Source organism: Phocoena phocoena, chromosome 20, assembly GCF_963924675.1.
Source record: "Phocoena phocoena chromosome 20, mPhoPho1.1, whole genome shotgun sequence".
Classification (NCBI taxonomy): Eukaryota; Metazoa; Chordata; class Mammalia; order Artiodactyla; family Phocoenidae; genus Phocoena; species Phocoena phocoena.
The window spans coordinates 51,873,469-51,892,184 of record NC_089238.1 but is presented as its reverse complement, the minus strand read 5'-3'; the positions used below and the strand labels follow the sequence as shown (position 1 = coordinate 51,892,184).

Genomic DNA, 18,716 nt, shown 5'->3' with positions numbered 1-18,716 from the left:
TCTCACGGAGCTCAGACCCCGAGAGTCGTGATTCAGGTTGACGTCTAGGCCTGTTTTTTTTTCCACAAAGGTTCATCCATTTATTTACGTCATCCTACAGTGTGCAGTCATGGACAGAGAAGGGACGTAGGGGTGAGATTTGCATCCTGGTTCTGCCTCTTACTGGTGACCTTGAACCACTTACTTCGCTTCTCTGAGTCTTCCTTGCTTCATCTGCAAGATTGGGATACCATTCCCTGCCTTACAGGAATTTTGTTTGGAGTAAAATGTTACATGGAAGTTAACAGATGCAATCCCTGACCCCTCTTAAGTGCTTAATTAAGCGGGGCGGCGGGGGTGTATGTCATTTAAAGTACAATTTAAAAAACAATGCTCTCATAAAATTTCCCCACTATACCCTGTGATTCTGCCTTTTGAATAATTAATAACAATCCTTTAAAAGCCTGTTCCTTTACTGTCTCTCTGTTGGACTGTCAGCTCCACTCAGGCAAGTAAATGCCTTGTTTTTTCTTACCGTGCACTTTTTGCACTTATTTTTCCTGCTTCCCTAACTTCTGTTGGATTGAGTGATGGAGCTTTCTTTATTTTGCCCCTCCCCTGCAGCCATTAGTTGTAATTCACATACTTTTAAGAAGTTTTCCTTAAGCTATATACACGTAGCGGAGCCTAAACGTGATCATGACCCTTTGCACCACTCCCAGACACATAACCTCGGCACGCCCTAACTCTCGTCATCTAACCCAATATTATTGCCTAAGGCTATAGTTCTACCTTGTGCAAAACCCCAGCTTCCAATTAGCCATTATCAGTATGATGATTTTTACAGTCAATTCTTCTTTTTTTCTTTTTTTGTTTTGTTTTGTTTTGTTTTGTTTTGTTTTGTTTGCGATACACGGGCCTCTCCCTGTGGTGGCCTCTTGCGTTGCGGAGCACAGGCTCCAGACGCGCAGGCTCAGCGGCCATGGCTCACGGGCCCAACCACTCCGCGGCATGTGGGATCTTCCCGGACCGGGGCACGAACCCGCAGGGGACTCTCGACCACTGCGCCACCAGGGAAGCCCTCCAGTCAATTCTTATATTGATTTACTGACACATTCTCCACTTTCTGTGCCGGTTGCTGTTCCTTACATGTCAGTTTTTCTTTCTGAACATGGTTTTCTTCTTCTTGAAGTGCATCCTTTCTTAGTTCTTTCAGTGAGGGCCTAAGGGTGGCAGACATTCTTTTCACTGAAAACGCCTACTCTTTACCCTTGCCTTTGAATGATGGTTTAGCTGGATACAGAATACGTGTTTAATGGTTATTTTCCTCAGCACCTGGAAAACGTTATGGGTCTGTTGCCAAAGCCCACTTCCTACGTGCCACCTATGAGCCCCGTGAGCATTTTAGTGGGTTTAGGGTAAGGAAGAGTGTAATTAAACCGGGCCTTCTAATGCTGGCTAACATACCTCGCCTGGGCTGTGCACAGGAGTATTTTCCCACCCCTCAGAAAGGGCTAAACAAGCGAATGCTGGAGGAAGATCTGCAGAGATTTACCAGAGCTTAGATGGCTCCACGCCAGGCTTCCGAGTCTGCAGCCAGTGACCCCACTGGCACCTCCTTAGCGCTCTGTGCTGCTTCCGGGATGGTGCAGGGTGTCTGGTTTGGCGTTTCCTTGCTTGGTCTGGACGTGGCGTGTGTTCAGGGGAGGCTCCCTGCGCAGGCCGAGTAGACTGACTGGCCTCTGCGGCCGGGGTCGGCATAGGTCTGAAGGCCCCCGGCTTACAAATGGACACTCACCCCCGCAAATCCGTCTCTGCCCCACAGATCATGAAGGAGGTGCGGCGTGCGCTCTGCAACGCGGCCACGGACGACAGCAAACTGCTGCTGCTTAGTGCCGTGGGCAGCGTGTTCTGCAGTGGCCTGGATTACTCCTACCTAATTGGCCGGTTGTCCAGTGACCGGAGGAAGGAGAGCACCCGGATTGCAGAGGCCATCAGGTGAGCCCTGCTCATGTTCAAACACTTGGGGACCTGCCTCGGGCTGCCACGTTTACCACTGAAAAATACAGGCTGCTCAGGGACTTCCCTGGCGGTCCAGTGGTTAAGACTCCACGCTTCCATGGCTGGGGGCACGGGTTCCATCCCTACTTGGGGAACTAAGATCCCGCATGCTGTGCGGTACAGCCAAAAAAATTAATGATAATAAAAAAAATACAGACTGCTCAGTTAAATTTGAATTTCAAACAATGAAACATTTTCTAAAGCATAGGTATATCCCAACCCATGCAGTACGTGGGATATACATATACTAAAAAAATTATTTGATGTTTATCTGAAATTCAGATTCTAATTGGACATCCAGTGTTTTCCTGCCAAAATTAGGGATGCTTTTACACTCTAGGTTATATCCCACTTTATTCTTTTGATCAAAAAGAGGTTTTATTTCTTCATATTAAGCCCAGTGTCTGGTAATGCCCAAGTATTATACACACTACTCCCACCCTCTGCCTGATGGTGAAATCTTTGTTTTTCTGGAGGTCCCTGCGTCCTGGAGCTGACATGGCTCAGCCCTGGGGAGGAGGATGGATGTGGGGAGCTGTGTATATGCAGATCCAGTGGGGTGGGGAATGTTCCCCCACTGTCTTATTGCCTTTGGGGCAAAAAGTGGGATCCTCGGGGTGACAGCCAATCCCAAAGATCAGTATCTCCTCTGGGACACTGAAGGGTAGTTATTTCCCCATTCTTTATGCATTTGTCAAAAGCAAGTGATCATGATTTCCAGCAAGGGTGTCACGGGTCCTCCATCCTGGGAAGGGCACATATGCCCACTGCTGCATCTTTTGTGGTCCTCAGACAAGCCACGGTTCAGGGATGCCTCCTGGTCCCTTGAAAAGGAGCAGTTACTCTGCGTGGAGTCATGGAGCCTCCGGCCGCATGTTAGGGATTTTCTGTGGCCTCCAGTCTCACTGGGCTCTGGCAGCGTCTCCCGGAAGCTGATTCCCACAGGCAAGGGAGGCTTCCAGGGGATGCAGAGCCTCCAAGAGGTGACACAGGGACGCCTGCATATGTGGGGTTCAGAGTCCCTCTTTAGGGAGAAGCATCCCCTAGAATCTCTGCTCTAAAACCCCTGTGCACTTCCCGTGGCAGAATTCTTGCTGGAAGAGACGTGGGCTACCTGAAGGCAGTTATTAGAAAAGGCGTCGTGGTTTCAGGCTGCTCTTGGGCTGCCCACGTGCAGATAGCCCAGCCGTGTACACGGAGGTTTGTTCTTTACTCCACTCGGCTGTGTCCTTTCACAGGCACTTTGTCACATAGTGAGGGGACCAGCAGGGTCCCCCGTAAGCGTCCCTCCTCATTTATGGGACTCTCAGAGATGGGGCGCCTACCTCTGTGGCCTGAGCAAAGTCGTGGCTATAGCCTTCACCTGGTTTACGAGTTTCACTGGTGGCATTAGCTGCAGTCCCAAACTGGAGGAGATGCTGAACGCATGACCTCATCTCTGGAGAAACGCAGCCAGTGGAGCTCAGACAGTTGCCATTTCCTCAGGAAGGAGAGTTTCTCTTAGGCAGAGCAAAGGGAAAGGCGGCAGGGGAAGCAGAGTTTCCTAGTTCGTGGGCTGGCAGGGACCCAGGGAGATGGAGTGGGGGTGTCCCCTGGGCCACCAGTTCTCAGCCCAGTGAGCTTTTCCAAAACCCAGCTGCTCGGCTGTCCCTCCAGGAGCTTCTGAGTTAATGTGTGTGAGGTGGGGGTTTTAAAGTTCCCTCGGTGTTTCTAATATGAAGACAGGGTTGAGGACCCCTGCCCCGTACCAACCAAGAGGCTTCTGCACCTTGACTGAGCGCACCAGAAGTTTCAGGAACACAGTGCAGAGAAGCCTTCCCCAAAGACTGTCCTGTAGCTTTCCAGAGCAGCATCGTGAGCGAGGGGCTCTGTCAGTAAATGAGTTCTGTCCCCATTCCTTCGGATTTTCCAGTTAACGTATTTACTGTCTGAGCAGTCTCTTGTGAAAGAACTTCGTTCACAATCTGGCATGGCTGAGACATATTTTGGCCACAGGACCTTATCGCCTGCGGGCATCCCTTGCAATTCTCCCGGCACACGCACGCTGTCGGCTGGGCCACGCAGCCACAGTACCCCCAGCGGTGCTCCCTTCCCATCCTCAAAGTTTCGTAAAGAAAACATGCGTGCACATGGCCCGGGAAGCTGCGTTCCCTCTGCAGATGTTCGCTGAATGGACTGGCAGATGTGGGAAGAGCTCAGATGACTCATTCCGAAGACGTCTCTATCCAGGATCCAAGCAAAGCTGTCCGCCCAATCCTGGATGAGAGGCTGCCCTCACCCGAACTCCTCACAGGGGATGTGGTGGCCTGCTGGCGGGCTGCTGGGACAAAGAGGAATCAGATAACTTGTGTGCAATACTTGACCCGTGCTTGGCCCGAATGAGTACTTAGAATAAGTGTAAAGAATTATTTTCATTGTTACTCCTGTTACTTCCCGCCGCAAGTTCTAGCTAAGGCTGGGTCTGACTATGGAGTGGGCTTCTGGGGGCGGCCCAGGATGGTTGTCACCGTGTGTACCTGGTCCTCACAGGCCCCGTCCCGGCTGCCTTGGCTCTGAACTTTGGCAGTGGGAGGACTGCACTGTACGGCTCTGGTTAAAGGGACTGGATAGCGGGGTCACAGGTGCCAAGTGCTCCAGGTGAAATCCAGACATACCCGTGTGCAGAATTTTTCTGAGTCTCCTTCAGGCCAGGTGAGCAGATTACAGAGCACGGAGAATGGAGTGAAAGCTGTGTCCACCCTCCGTAGCCGATGCGCCGACCGTGAGAACAGGGGCCTGTGTGCCAGGCAGTGTGCTGGCGCCTCTGGTGGACCATCACATTTAATTCTTGTGGACACCCCCACTGGCTTTCCCATTTTCCAGGAAGTAAAATGAGGCTCCAGAGACTGGGTAACTTGTCCGAGGTCTCCCCACTAGTGAGGGGCGGTGTTGAGACTTGACCCCAAGTCTTTCAGACCCCGAAGTTCCTGCTCCTTCTGCCACATCAGCCTGTGGCAGAGGGAGAAGCGAGGGCTGGTGTCAGCCTGAGGGACTCTGACATGGGGGGAAGACGGCCAGCCACCTCCCCAGCGCAGCCCCGCCACGCAGACCAGCGTCAGCTATCTGAGCGGCAGTGTCTGTAATGCAATATCCTGTGTGTTGTCTGGCTCGCACATCCGGCGGGCCCTCGCGATAGAGATCTACTGCTTGAGGTGAGAGGAAAAGGATGGGGAGAGCGGTCTGTGCATCACATTTTTATATCAAGGAAATGAATTCATGAGGCTGCTGGACTGAAACAGGGGAGCTTGGGGGTGGAGGGTCGGAGCTGAGCACACCTGGGCCCCTTAGCCCTCCTCGGGGGTCCTTGGTGCCTCTGCACAGAGCTCAGGTTGGAAACGATAGCATGAAAGTCTCTGGGTCTGGAAGGGGAAGCTTCTGGAAAGTCATGAGAGCCCAGGTGAATGCTGGAAGAACTGTCGTGTGGATGGTGAAGCAGAGCAAATAGGAGCATCGGAGGGGCCCACATAAGGGCCTCGGCAGGAGGGCATCTTTATAGGGATGGACGCTCTTCATTGAGAATGTTCAACAGAGGGCAAGATGCGTCCTCAGGAGGCTGTGGAGGGGATTCTGCACAAGTGGAAGATTGGGCTCCATGCCTCTTTTTTTTTTAAACATCTTTATTGGAGTATAATTGCTTTACAATGGTGTGTTAGTTTCTGCTTTATAACAAAGTGAATCAGTTATACACATACATATGTTCCCATATTTCCTCCCTCTTTCATCTCCCTCGCACCCTCCCTATCCCACCCCTCCAGGCGGTCACAAAGCACCGAGCCGATATCCCTGTGCTATGCGGCTGCTTCCCACTAGCTAGCTATTTTACGTTTGGTAGTGTATATATGTCCATGCCTCTCTCTCACTTTGTCACAGCTTACCCTTCCCCCTCCTCGTGTCCTCAAGTCCATTCTCTAGTAGGTCTGTGTCTTTATTCCTGTCTTACCCCTAGGTTCTTCATGACATTTTTTTCCCTTAGATTCCATATATATGTGTTAGCATATGGTATTTGTCTCTCTCTTTCTGACTTACTTCACTCTGTATGACAGACTCTAGGTCCATCCACCTCACTACAAATAACTCAGTTTCGTTTCTTTTTATGGCTGAGTAATATTCCATTGTATATATGTGCCACATCTTCTTTATCCATTCATCCGATGATGGACACTTAGGTTGTTTCCATCTCCTGGCTATTGTAAATAGAGCTGCAATGAACATTTTGGTACATGAATCTTTTTGAATTATGGTTTTCTCAGGGTATATGCCCAGTAGTGGGATTGCTGGGTCATATGGTAGTTCTATTTGTAGTTTGTTAAGGAACCTCCATACTGTTCTCCATAGTGGCTGTACCAATTCACATTCCCACCAGCAGTGCAAGAGTGTTCCCTTTTCTCCACACCCTCTCCAGCATTTATTGTTTCTAGACTTTTTGATGATGGCTACTCAGGCCGGTGTGAGATGATATCTCATTGTAGTTTTGATTTGCATTTCTCTAATGATTAATGATGTTGAGCATTCTTTCATGTGTTTGTTGGCAGTCTGTATATCTTCTTTGGAGAAATGTCTATTTAGGTCTTCTGCCCATCTTTGGATTGGGTTGTTTGTGTTTTTGTTATTGAGCTGCGTGAGCTGCTTGTAAATTTTGGAGGTTAATCCTTTGTCAGTTGCTTCATTTGCAAATATTTTCTCCCATTCTGAGGGTTGTCTTTTGTTTGTTGTCTTGTTTATGGTTTCCTTTGCTGTGCAAAAGCTTTTAAGTTTCATTAAATCCCATGTTTATTTTTGTTTTTCCATTTCTCTAGGAAGTGGGTCAAAAAGGATCTTGCTGTGATTTATGTCATAGAGCGTTCTGCCTATGTTTTCCTCTAAGAGTTTGATAGTTTCTGGCCTTACATTTAGGTCTTTAATCCATTTTGAGCTTATTTTTGTGTATGGTGTTAGGGAGTGTTCTAATCTCATACTTTTACATGCACCTGTCCAGTTTTCCCAGCACCACTTATTGAAGAGGCTGTCCTTTCTCCACTGTACATTCCTGCCTCCTTTATCAAAGATAAGGTGACCATATGTGCTTGGGTTTATCTCTGGGTTTTCTATCCTGTTGCATTGATCTGTTTTTGTGTCAGTACCATACTGTCTTGATTCCTGTAGCTTTGTAGTATAGTCTGAAGCCAGGGAGCCTGATACCTCCAACTCCATTTTTTGTTCTCAAGATTTCTTTGGCTGTTCAGGGTCTTTTCATACACATTGTGAAAGGTTTTGTTCTATTTCTGTGAAAAATGCCAGTGGTAGTTTGATAGGGATTGCATTGAATGTGTAGATTGCTTTGGGTCGTAGAGTCATTTTCACAATGTTGATTCTTCCAATCCAAGAACATGGTATATCTCTCCATGTATTTGTATCATCTTTAATTTCTTTCATCAGTGTCTTATAATTTTCTGCATACAGGTCTTTTGTCTCCTTAGGTAGGTTTATTCCTAGATATTTTATTCTTTTTGTTGCAGTGGTAAATGGGAGTGTTTTCTTGATTTCATTTTCAGAGTTTTCATTATTAGTGTATAGGAATGCCAGAGATTTCTGTGCATTAATTTTGTATCCTGCTACTTTACCAAATTCATTGATTAGCTCTAGTAGTTTTCTGGTAGCATCTTTAGGATTCTCTATGTCTAGTATCATGTCATCTGCAAACAGTGACAGCTTTACTTCTTTTCCGATTTGGATTCCTTTTATTTCTTTTTCTTCTCTGATTGCTGTGGCTAAAACTTCCAAAACTATGTTGAATAAGAGTGGTGAGAGTGGGCAGCCTTGTCTTGTTCCTGATCTTAGTGGAAATGCTTTCAGTTTTTCACCATTGAGGACGATATTGGCTGTGGGTTTGTCATATGGCTCCATGCCTCTTAAAGTCCTTCCCAACTCTGAGATCCAAGATCCTAGAATCATATGAGGGGATTTAGGCGTAGAACATCTGTTAAAAATACCCAAACCCTGTGGTTCCAAGGACCCTACAAGGAAGCCCCACATCTCCTGCAGACTCCAAATTGCATTTGGTAAAAAGCACTTGTTAAAACCAGTGACTGAAGCCATGAAGTTAGAAAGTCAAGCCAGGAAATGGGCCACTGGAAAACCAGGACTCAGAAGGCCGTGGTGCCAGGTCTCCCTCTGGGTAGCAGTATCCTTCTGGGCTCAGCCACAGTGAGGCAGCAGTGACTGAGATACCTCACAGAGAATCTACTCACAGAATCACACGGATGTCAGGAAATCTGACGTCTCAAGCCTGGGCGTGTACTTTCATGACAACATGTAGGTCCTAAGATACCCCCTACCCCAGTGGAGTGTTAAGAAGTCTTCTCACAGTTCAGTCTGATCCCAGCATATCACCGTGATACCCTCATCTTTTGATAAGAATTCGGGGAGAATAGTATCACCTGAGAAGGGATAAATCAGCTCGACATTTGTATTAGTTAAGTATTAGCTGCTGTAACAAATGAACCCCAAATGTATATAACAGCTCAGCTGTGATAGAAATTTACTTCACATATATGTGAACCTAGAACAGAAGTTGCTGATCAGCCCATGACTATCCTCCAAGTGGTGACTCAGGAACTCAAACTCCTTCCATCTTGCGGCTCAACAAAGGTCTTCCAAGACTGCCATGCTTGTCAAGATGAGAGGGCTTGGGGGGCTGTGTGGTGGGAGGTTTCCTTGCATCAGACCCGGAAGTGTGTATTTGGTTTCCACTTACATCCCATCGGCCAGCACTTGGTTACTGGGCCACAGCCAACTGCAAGGGAGCCTGGGGACCGTGTCCCAGTTGCAGCCTCAGGAAGAAGAGGGAAGGGAAACCAGGTCTGGCGAATAGCGCGTGCATCACCGCTACACATCTGCAGTCTTTGCTCTCATTCTGGGAGATTGTTTACTGAGTGTTAATTCCAGTATGCATGGAGACCAAGCAGTGCCCAAGGCAGACCTGTGAGTTTCCTTAAGGAACTAAAGGGGGAGGAGAATTCAAGTAAGGAAGCAAATAATTAGGATAATTGCAAATTGTGATAGTGGTGTTTTCCAAGAACTCTCAGAAGGCCCGTGCAGCTCCTGCACAGTGAACAGGGGTGAGAGAGACAGGAGATAAGTCTGGAGAGGTAAGCAGAGGCAGACCAAGGTCATGGTCAGGAGTTTGGATTTTATTCTTGTGAGTTCTTGTTAATTTCTGATCTTCCACCTGAGAATAATGAGGGATGCAAGCTTTGCTAGACATCCTGGATCTTTCCTCTGTGTCCACATGAATATTAAAATTTTATAGACCTTAATACAGCAACTAAGGGAAAGGTGAAAAGTGTTCTAAGGCAAGGAAGTAGAGGTTTATTGTAGATGTCTCTGTTTAATATTAAAGATGCACCCTGTAACCTTGCTCAACGCAGAAGGGCAGGGAGATAGCATATCGCCTAATTCGTGGGCATGGTGCCAGATGCCTCACACCTCCAGGGGAGCCCAGCGTCCTTCCCCAGTTTTGGTCAAAGCCACCCAAATATAGAGACCCTTGTCAGCATTCTGGATCCACCCCGGGTGAGTCTGGCATGTCTTTAGGTAACTCAGAATCAGACAATCCTAGGACTGAAAGAATTCTTAAATGTCATCAATCCCCACCTGTGCCTACCGTCTGAAGCTTGAATGCCCTCTCCAGCATCACCCAGGGTGACCATTGGACCAAACTTGGAGCACCTCGAATAATAAGAGGTTCATCCTCTCAAAGCCACCAATTCCACCCTCGCCAGTGCCCTTAGAATGTTCCTTCTCTCCTTGAGTTCACGTACCCTTCCTTGTAACACCCTCCTTTTGGTTCTGTTCAGAACCTTAACGTTCAAGCTATCTTCCTTAAGGATATTTACACTTTGTCAATATCTAGGGGGTGGAAGGACAGGGTAGCCTGGTGCAGTGCTGGGACAACGGGCATGACCTGGGGCCCTCTGGGCAAACCGTGATCACCCCATGAGTTTCCCTCTGAAAATCTGGTACCACCCACTAAGTGTGCCACGCCTGTGCCCGCAGCTCTGCGGCTCGGTGTCTGGGAGAATGAGACCCCTTCTGAGCACCCACTTCCCTCATGATCTGTGGGTGCTTCCCAGCACCTGGGGAAGCTTATTTCCACCTCGACAGAATCAAGGGTGTCCGTGGGTCTCGGCAGGCCTGCTCACCTGCTAAAGAGGGTCTTCTCTCTTCCCCAGGGACTTTGTGAAGGCCTTTATCCAGTTTAAGAAGCCCATCGTGGTGGCGATCAATGGGCCCGCGCTAGGCCTGGGAGCCTCCATCCTGCCCCTCTGCGACATCGTGTGGGCCAGCGAGAAAGCCTGGTTTCAGACCCCCTACGCCACCATCCGCCTCACGCCCGCCGGCTGTTCCTCCTATACCTTCCCACAGATCCTGGGTGTCGCACTGGTAAGCCTCCTCTCTGTGGCGGGTCCTTCCCTGTGACCCATGGGTTTTGGGTCCCACAGCACCCCTCCTCTGTCCTGGGTTTAGGATACAGCCCTTCATGTGGGTCGAGTCCCGGGGGTACTCCTGGCCTGTGGAATCTGGGGGCCGTCTCAGCTTCCTCTGCCTTCCCAGAGTTGCTGCCAGCCGGTGTCTATGCAGCAGGCCCGACAGGTGGATTGCAAGGCCATTCGGACTCTGGAGCTGGGGCTGCTTTCCGCGGCTTCCATCTCAGCAGTGGTAGGAAGGTGGGGCAGCCAGGGAGCCCCGAAAGCAGGCACTTTCCCTTTCGATCTCGGCCCCTGTGCTCTGCCTGGTTCCTTCGTGGTCACAAAAATGTTAACCTTGTACAGCCTTATCGCTTTCTTTTATTTCAATCATTTCTGAAACTCCAAGGATGTTGCTGATTGAGACGTGTTCTCCCCGACTGCGTCCTGGTGGGCTCCTTCTACTGGGTTCCTTCCTCGCGTTCCTCCTTCCTGAGACGGTGTTTCTGAATACGTTCAGTGACACGTATTTGTCTTCAAACGTCCAGCCGAATGCATCCATAGGCTTATTAGCGACCTGACAAATTTTGCTCCTCGGGCCTGAAAGATTGTCCCTTGGGTCATCATGACCCTCCAGTGACAACCAGAACAAAAGGGGAGGCACGTGCACAGATCCAGAGGCTGGGAGAGCTTGACATTTCAACATCCATCTGACAGCGGCTAAGCCTGCAGGGCCGGGAAGGGAGGGACAGGGGAGGCAGGTGGACGGCAGTCAGGGAAGGGATTGGGTTGTCTGCTGTGTGAAGGCGGTGGGGGAGGGACCGTGACCATCTTGCCCTAATTATCAGCGGGAGAGTCATTTGTTGGTGTCAGTGGGTGACTGCGCTGGGCTCTGTCTGTGCCCGGGACCTTTCCCACGTTGCTTTTCCCAGACCGTGTACAACAGCTGCACACTTCAAAGTCAGGGGAAGTTCTCTGGGGGGTGGGGCGCAGAGGACACGGCAGGACGCAGGAGGTGTTTCTGCCCTTCGTACCTGGGCACTGCCTATGCACAGCCCCGGGTCACTGGGAGGGGTGCGCCTCTCTGCGTTGGGATTATGGTATGGGATTATGGTCGGGACCTTTCTGGCTGCTGGTGATGGAAACACTTTAACTGGCTTAAAGAGGGGAAGAAAGGAATTTAACGGTTGCCGTAACTGGCAGGTCCAGCAGTAGAGCCTCCTTTGGGGGTGTCACGCCCAGGAATCCCAGTGCCGGCAGGGCTCTTGTTCTCCATCCCTGCTGTCTTGGCAGCCCGTCCCTCTCCACAGCAGTGGGTGGCCCTGGGCTCAGTGACTTAAGCCACCAGAGAGAGAGGAAGTGTCTTCCCCATCCTCTCCAGCTTGGAGACCTCACAGACAGCTTTAATATCTCGGGTGGCTCATCTGCTCATCCCTGAATCAGTCACTGAGGAAGGGGTATCAGCTGTGAACTGTTCCCAGCCCGACACACGTCTCCTCCTGCAGCCCTGCCACCAGACGGGGGCGGGGGTGAAGTGGGTATTGCAGGCGGAGCCCCTGCAGGGACATGGCTTCTTAGGGGAATTCAGTGAAAGCTGTGGGCCCTCTGTGCAGAAAGACGCACGTAGACACAGGCGTGTGCAAGCAGCCCCCAGAGCATCTTTGGCCCCCAGTTAAGGATGCTGCCTCTGGGAGCCGGGACAGTTGCGCACAGCAGGCGGGCTCGCGAGCAGGCTTGGAGGCGTGCCAGCTCTCAGCCTTCTCCTGCCTTTGCTTTCTCAGGCCAACGAGATGCTCTTCTGCGGGCGGAAGCTCACCGCCCAGGAGGCATGCAGCAGAGGCCTGGTGTCACAGGTCTTCTGGCCAACCACGTTCAGCCAGGAGGTCATGCTGCGGGTCAAGGAGATGGCCTCCTGCAGCGCGGTGGTGAGTTCCTGAGTCTCTGTGCCCTGTCCTTGCAGTAGACCCATTTTACAGGTGAGGGCAACGAGGCCGGAAGGGAGTGACCGACTTGCCAAAGGTCACGCAGGGAGTACGTGATTTAACAGATGCCGCATCTCGGTGCTGAGAGCTTAAATCCAGAGGGAGGTGGTCAGCACTGTTAGATATTCCCCATCAGCTCTAGTGTGAAAACCTCACAGAAGAGATTTATACCCTGGGGTAGAAGGGTTGCCTTTAAAGAAAGTCCTAAACATGCACGAAAATACAAATCATCTATGGTTTTCAAAGAAATGAGAAGCAAAGACGAATAAGGACAGAGGGTGTGAAGCCAGATGAGAGATGAGAAAAAGTGGTTTCCGCTGTCCTGGTACCTCATTTCTCCTGCCTGTCCAGTGCTTGGCACATGTAACCGGTTCGACTCTGAAGACACCTTGAAAAACAGATAAATAAATAACACCTCCGTGGAGACACCGGGTTTTAATTGTGTCGATTTTATCTCATCAAAGTCTCTCTGAGCGCTGTATGGAAATATCCTGTTGAAGGTGGAGAAAGGGCCGAGTGGGAAACGGGGAAGGTGCTTTGGGAGCAGCAGGCCCGGACGCTTTCTGTGCTTCAGCATCACGGGTGCTGGGCTGGATTGTGGGGCTGACCCGTGACCACCCCTTTCCTTCTCCCTGTCTACCCCGAGGCTGCACCCAGCTGCCACTCCCCTCTTGATATGGCTCATCAGCCTTTACTGGGCACATACTGTGTGTCAGCTCTGCCCCCCGGAAGCCTGTTGGTCCCAGTGACAGTGGCAGGGTGGGGATGGTACAGCCTTGTTGGGCCAAGCACTTTGCTTATCCCTTTATGTGAGTTCTCTTTTAATCTTCCTGATGATTCTGGTGACCAACTCGTCCCACTTTGCCTGAGACTCTCCTGGTTTTAGCACCAAAAATCTCGAGTCCCAGGAAACCCCATGAGCCTGGGCAAACGGGGATGATTGGTGACATAGGGGCAGCTGCGCAGAGAGGTGGGTGGAAGTTCTCAGCGGAGCAAACGGTGTGAGTGAGGCCACAAAAGTCCAAAACCCTGCGTGGAGTCCAGGCAGCGGCTCCTGGTGGTGTGAGCAGGTGCAGGGGCTAGCTGAGGGATGATAAGACTGAAAAGGCAGGGAGGAGAAAGGCCCCAAGGCTCCACTGAGGAGTTTGGTCTCTGGGCAGTGGAGGTGCTCAGATGAAACCGGCTTTTGAAGAAATACTGCAAGGAAACCTCTCCCACCCACAGGTATGAATTCAGGAGCTTTGGGGTGATTCACCTGAGATGGGAATCTACCCCACGACCCCAGGAGAGCAATTCTTGGAAGGAAAGAGGCACCCTTGGTCTGCCAGCCCTTTCTTACCACCCATTCGCCTCCAGCCCAAGCTGAGGGAGATCACTGCCCCTTTCCAGCCTGCTTGAGCAAGGGAGCTCTTGTCTTGCTTTTTTCTGTTGGAAAGCGCTTTGTGAGACTGAGGACCAGAGCCTCCAGGTCCACAGAGGGTGGTGGAGGCCAGCAGAAGGATGCTCGGAGGCCCGGCTTCCGGCTATGCCTCTGCCAGACCGAGGCAGCGTGGAGCCTGCAGAATCAGCCAGGCGTTGGCAGGGCACACCCAACAGGCGGCTCGAGGCGCCTTCACTTCCTGAGCTCACATCTTTCATCTGTAATGCGGAGATGGCTACCTAGTTGTGCAGTTAACTTGAGGAAGAAATAAAAGAATGCAGAAGTGCCTATCGTAGAGCCGATGGGCTAACAGTGCTGGTAGTGGCATTGTTACTCTGATCACTATGCTTGCTACCATTGTACTTACTCGTGATTAGATTATTATTACTCTTATTACCGTGATTGCTACTATATTACTAATATCAGCCATTATCACTACTATAATACTGTAGTATTATTACGACCACTGGCATGACTGTTACTGTTGCTATAATACTATGGTGTTGTTGCCATTATTACTACCACTAACGTTACTGTTCTCGCTATAATACTGTAGCGTTACCATTGTTACCACTGTTACTGCTCATTGCTACAGTTACTGCAATTGTTCTTACTATTACAATGATTGCTACTTTTATTACTACTTTTATTACTACTACTCTTAACTACTAAGCCTGACCAAGGGGCATTGCTGTCAGGGTGGGTCCCATGGATACTTTGACAACCATTAGTTCATTTCATTATTTTACTCCGTGATCCCAGCCATTCTTAAGTTAGGTAGCATGGGGAGGTGAAAGCCGTATTTCCCAAACTTTGTCATGACATCCATAGAAAGTGACTCTGAGTATATGTCAGTGTCACTCCTGCAGTTGAGGTTAATGCGGGTCCCACTCAGCCATCCCAAGGTCTGAGGGCTCAACGTCTCAGCATGCCTGCAATCCATTCCTGGCCGTTGCCCCGGACCAGAGGAGGCAACCTCCTCTGGCTTTGGACATGAGGAGATTAAGCACATCCTTCTGGAGCAGAGTCCCTGGCGCCAGGCTAATGAGGCTCGTGTGTTTCCCTCCAGGTGCTGGAGGAGTCGAAATGCCTCGTCCGGAGCTTCCTGAAGTCAGTGCTTGAAGATGTGAACGAGAAAGAATGCCTCATGCTCAAACAGCTCTGGGGTTCTTCCAAAGGCCTGGATTCCCTGTTCAGCTACCTGCAGGACAAAATTTATGAAGTCTGAGGGCCCAGTGCTCAAGGGCAGGTGACTTCCAGCTCTGTCCTGTGTTTCAGAAATCAGAGCACAGTGTATTCCCGGCCAAGGAGTCTGTCAAGGTGTCTCGCTATACCTAGGGTCGTGTCCATTTCCTCGTGTCCTTTGGTTGCTCCTCATTGGTTTGGTTTTGTGTAACGATGGGAAACGCAGCATACTTGGCCTCCCCTGTGTCCCCACCCCAACTGGCTGGAGAGCTATCGAGGGCTGTATCTTCCCAGTCCTCTGCCAGGTGCCCTTGTCCTCTCCCCACTTGCTGAAATGCACCATCCTGGTCCAGGAAGGGGAAGACCCGTTTCCCCATCCTCTGACTCAGGCTGTGTCTACACAGTGCCTCTGATTTGGAAACTTGGCTGCCATGGCTCTGTCTGGTTAAGTACAGATCCAGTGACAGGGGACGACCAATCTTAGGGAATTTCTAGACCCATGAGCAGAACGATTGTGTAGATCCAGCCTCAGTCTCCTCTCTGATGCAAATCTGCGTGACTTCTAGGGCTTGGTCTTAAAACCCAATTGAGTGATTTACAAACCCAGATATTGTACATTTAGGAGCATTTTGTTAAATATATATTTTTAAAACAATGTAAGTGGAAATTCTGATAATTTATGTGTATTATATGTAAAGCTAGTTTTGCAAACACATAACTACTAGGAAAATGTTTTTTTTTTCACCCGACTTATTTAATTTATTTATTTTTGTTTATATATTATGATATCTGTTGTTCACACAGATATTATTTTCATACTGCCCTGGACCAAATCCCATACAAGGTTCATGCCATTTGGTGCATTCTAGCAGTGAACCATGTAGAAATAAAATTCAGAGAGATGAAAACGGGATTTCTGTGAATAAAAGGAATAGCTCTGCCCCAGATTTCCTGCGTGTGAAACAGTTCTATGACAATTGAATACTTGCTCTTAGGAGAAATCATGGAAGAGTTTTCTCTTCACTCTGCTCCTTTTAAGGACATAAATGGGGCTTCCCGCCTGAATGGTCCAGTAATGGAGCAGTAACCAGGGATGAGGCCTCCTGTCCCAGGGCGCGTGGGCCACAGGGGGGCTCCAGCATTTGTCTTCAGACCATCAGCCCAAAGTCCCTGGGTCAGCTGTGGCGAAGGAGGGGTTTTGGTTTTGGTTGGAGAGGAGAACGTAAACATCAGAGTTCAAGCAGGGAAGTGACAGGACCATGTTCTGCATGAGGGTCAAGCATCAGAGAAAGTTAGGTTCCCAGAGTGGCGGGATTTTTCCATTTCCATCGCAATCCCCCCGCCAGGTGTCCTCAAGGACCTCTGCTCACCCGTCTCCTACTAGTACCCTCTGTTAGTCACCAGCTCCTCTCGACCCTTCCGCAGAGAAAGTTGAGCAGTGAGAGTTAGGCACAGCTGGGGGAGGGGAGGCCATCTGAAGGGAGGGAGGGTCATTGTTACAGTTCTCTCTCCCTTTCTGGTCCTCTTCCCTCCCCTGAAGGCAGCTGGATGCACTAGACTGGGCAGGTGGAGAGGACTCATGGCCCTGAGCTTTGTGTTTCGGAGCACAGGTGGACTGTCTATAGCAGAACTAGAGACATAGGCCTTTAAACAGTGAACCTGAGTTTACCTGGATTCTCCGTCCTCCAGATGGTCTTGGTTCCCTCTGTTGAAAGCCTCTCTCCTTCTGAGTTTCCCCATGACTTCTCGAGGCTCAGGGAAGAGGACATGTCTCACTTTCTTCTCGCTTCGGCTGGGGGGCAGCCACCCTGGCTGAATCCAGCCAGAGGAAGATGGGGCTGAAGTCCTGTGTACCCTCCCCTTGCTCCATGGGGGTTCCTGTAGGAACTGCAGACCTAGACGATGGGGAGTTTCTACAGGGAAACACCTGCTTTTGCCCAAATACCTGTTGTCACATCTCAATTTGGGTTTGTCTTTTCCTTTGAGACCAAAGGCCCTAGACGACCTCACCCTTGACAGGTAACTTCTCAACCATCACTAAGTCATCTAAAGAAAGAGCACTTCGTTTTCTTTTTACCTTCTAGGGGCAGCCACGTTCAACGTCTCTAGAAGCAGTGTTAGGATTCTCGTTGGAATGGAAGAGGATGTTTGGAAATTCCTTTTGCTCAGTGCCCATCTTTGTTCCCTGCTGAAAAAACCAGAAGTGTTTTAGCTTTGAACTAAAACATAGCTTTGGATCATCAAATCTAAACTTCTAAACACCTCAAGGATCTCTGATGATGAGGTAGGAATGTGAAACCATCACTAAGATAGAATGCCTGGTGTTAAGCTGTAGGTTTCGTGTATAACAGGAGGTGTTTTACAAGACAGTCTGTGTTTCGGTTATTTCCATACAGTCAGTTCTAGAAGGATGTTCCACATATTGGGCGAAACTCAGTTACATCTGTTTGCTACAGGGTAGACCAAACCACTGAATTTTTCACTTTCTGGTTAGTTGTTTTGATAATGTATAGATGAGATCCAGGAAACTTCCAGCTGATCGACCTGGGTTGGAATTTGCCAGACCTGTTGTTGTGTCAGGGTTTAACCTCATAGCTCTCTTGAGACAAGGCCCACTTTTTGTCTTCTACCCCAGGACCTTCTCTCCACCCATAGGATCCTTTCTCCCTTCTCTCTACTCTGCTTTGCCCCCTCCCCACCCAGGCGGTCACATCCCAGAGCCTTGGGCAGGTTCTTGGAGGAATCATGCTTGGTCTTGGTAGCCCCATCCCAGAATTACCTTTGGGGTTGGAAGAAGAGCTGTGGTGGGAAGATGAGGGTACTTCTTTAGTCAAGCAGCCTTCTGGACAATCCACTCCTTGCCATCCTGTTAGCCATGCGTTAGAACTCTCCTCTCCTCCAACCCCTGGCGATTAGCATCCAGCATCTTGCAGTGGAACATTTATGTTAACAGCCTTGTTCCAGGAGGACTTTTTGGAGAACTTTGCTAAGATGATCAGAGTTCCTCACCATTTGGAAGCCTCAGCCTAAGGTAGATATACCCATATGTCCCTTCCTGCTTTGAAATAATGTCTGTGGGTGAAAACCATCAAAAGTGACCCTCTTGGAATGAAAGTGGATAACTCTGAGAAAGTAGTAGAGAATTGATTTTAAATGTTATTCTTGTTTGGTATAAAGTAAACTAGGAAATGTTCTCTCTGAAGCATGAAAATATGTTTTTCCCATATGAAGTTTAGTATGAGGATGGAAAAATGATAATCACAGTAGACTTCGATCAGTGCAACTGTATCTCCAGATATCCACATTTAAAAGATAGCCTTGATTGGATGCTGAATTGCATTTCCCATTATTAATTGTTGGTTTAAAAAATTTTGTAAACTTTTTTTAATTTGAAATTTAGTCACATTCATGTAATTTTCCACTCTAGTTTCTGTGGAAATTTTTTTAACAAAGAGAAACAGATAGAAACATCTTCAGATCTTCCTAAGTGAATATTTAAAATGCAGAATTGCTTCTCTTCTGTGTTTCTGTATTCAGATACTTAGATCTGTTGTATATATTAGTTTAGACATCCTCACTAATATACACAGTATTTAAGACTCTAAA

The 18,716-nt window shown here is 49.1% G+C and overlaps 1 protein-coding gene across 1 annotated transcript in view; it reads left to right on the top strand.

The window, feature by feature from the left end:
• CDYL2 (chromodomain Y like 2) overlaps positions 1 to 15,848 on the top strand; it is a 185,297-nt gene extending 169,449 nt beyond the window's left edge. The window contains exons 4-7 of the mRNA XM_065898787.1: positions 1,805 to 1,977; positions 10,290 to 10,500; positions 12,305 to 12,448; positions 14,995 to 15,848. Of these exons, the coding sequence (XP_065754859.1) occupies positions 1,805 to 1,977; positions 10,290 to 10,500; positions 12,305 to 12,448; positions 14,995 to 15,153 (687 nt within the window). The 3' untranslated portion in view covers positions 15,154 to 15,848. The remainder of the gene's footprint in view (positions 1 to 1,804; positions 1,978 to 10,289; positions 10,501 to 12,304; positions 12,449 to 14,994) is intronic.
• Positions 15,849 to 18,716: the final 2,868 nt, after the last annotated feature.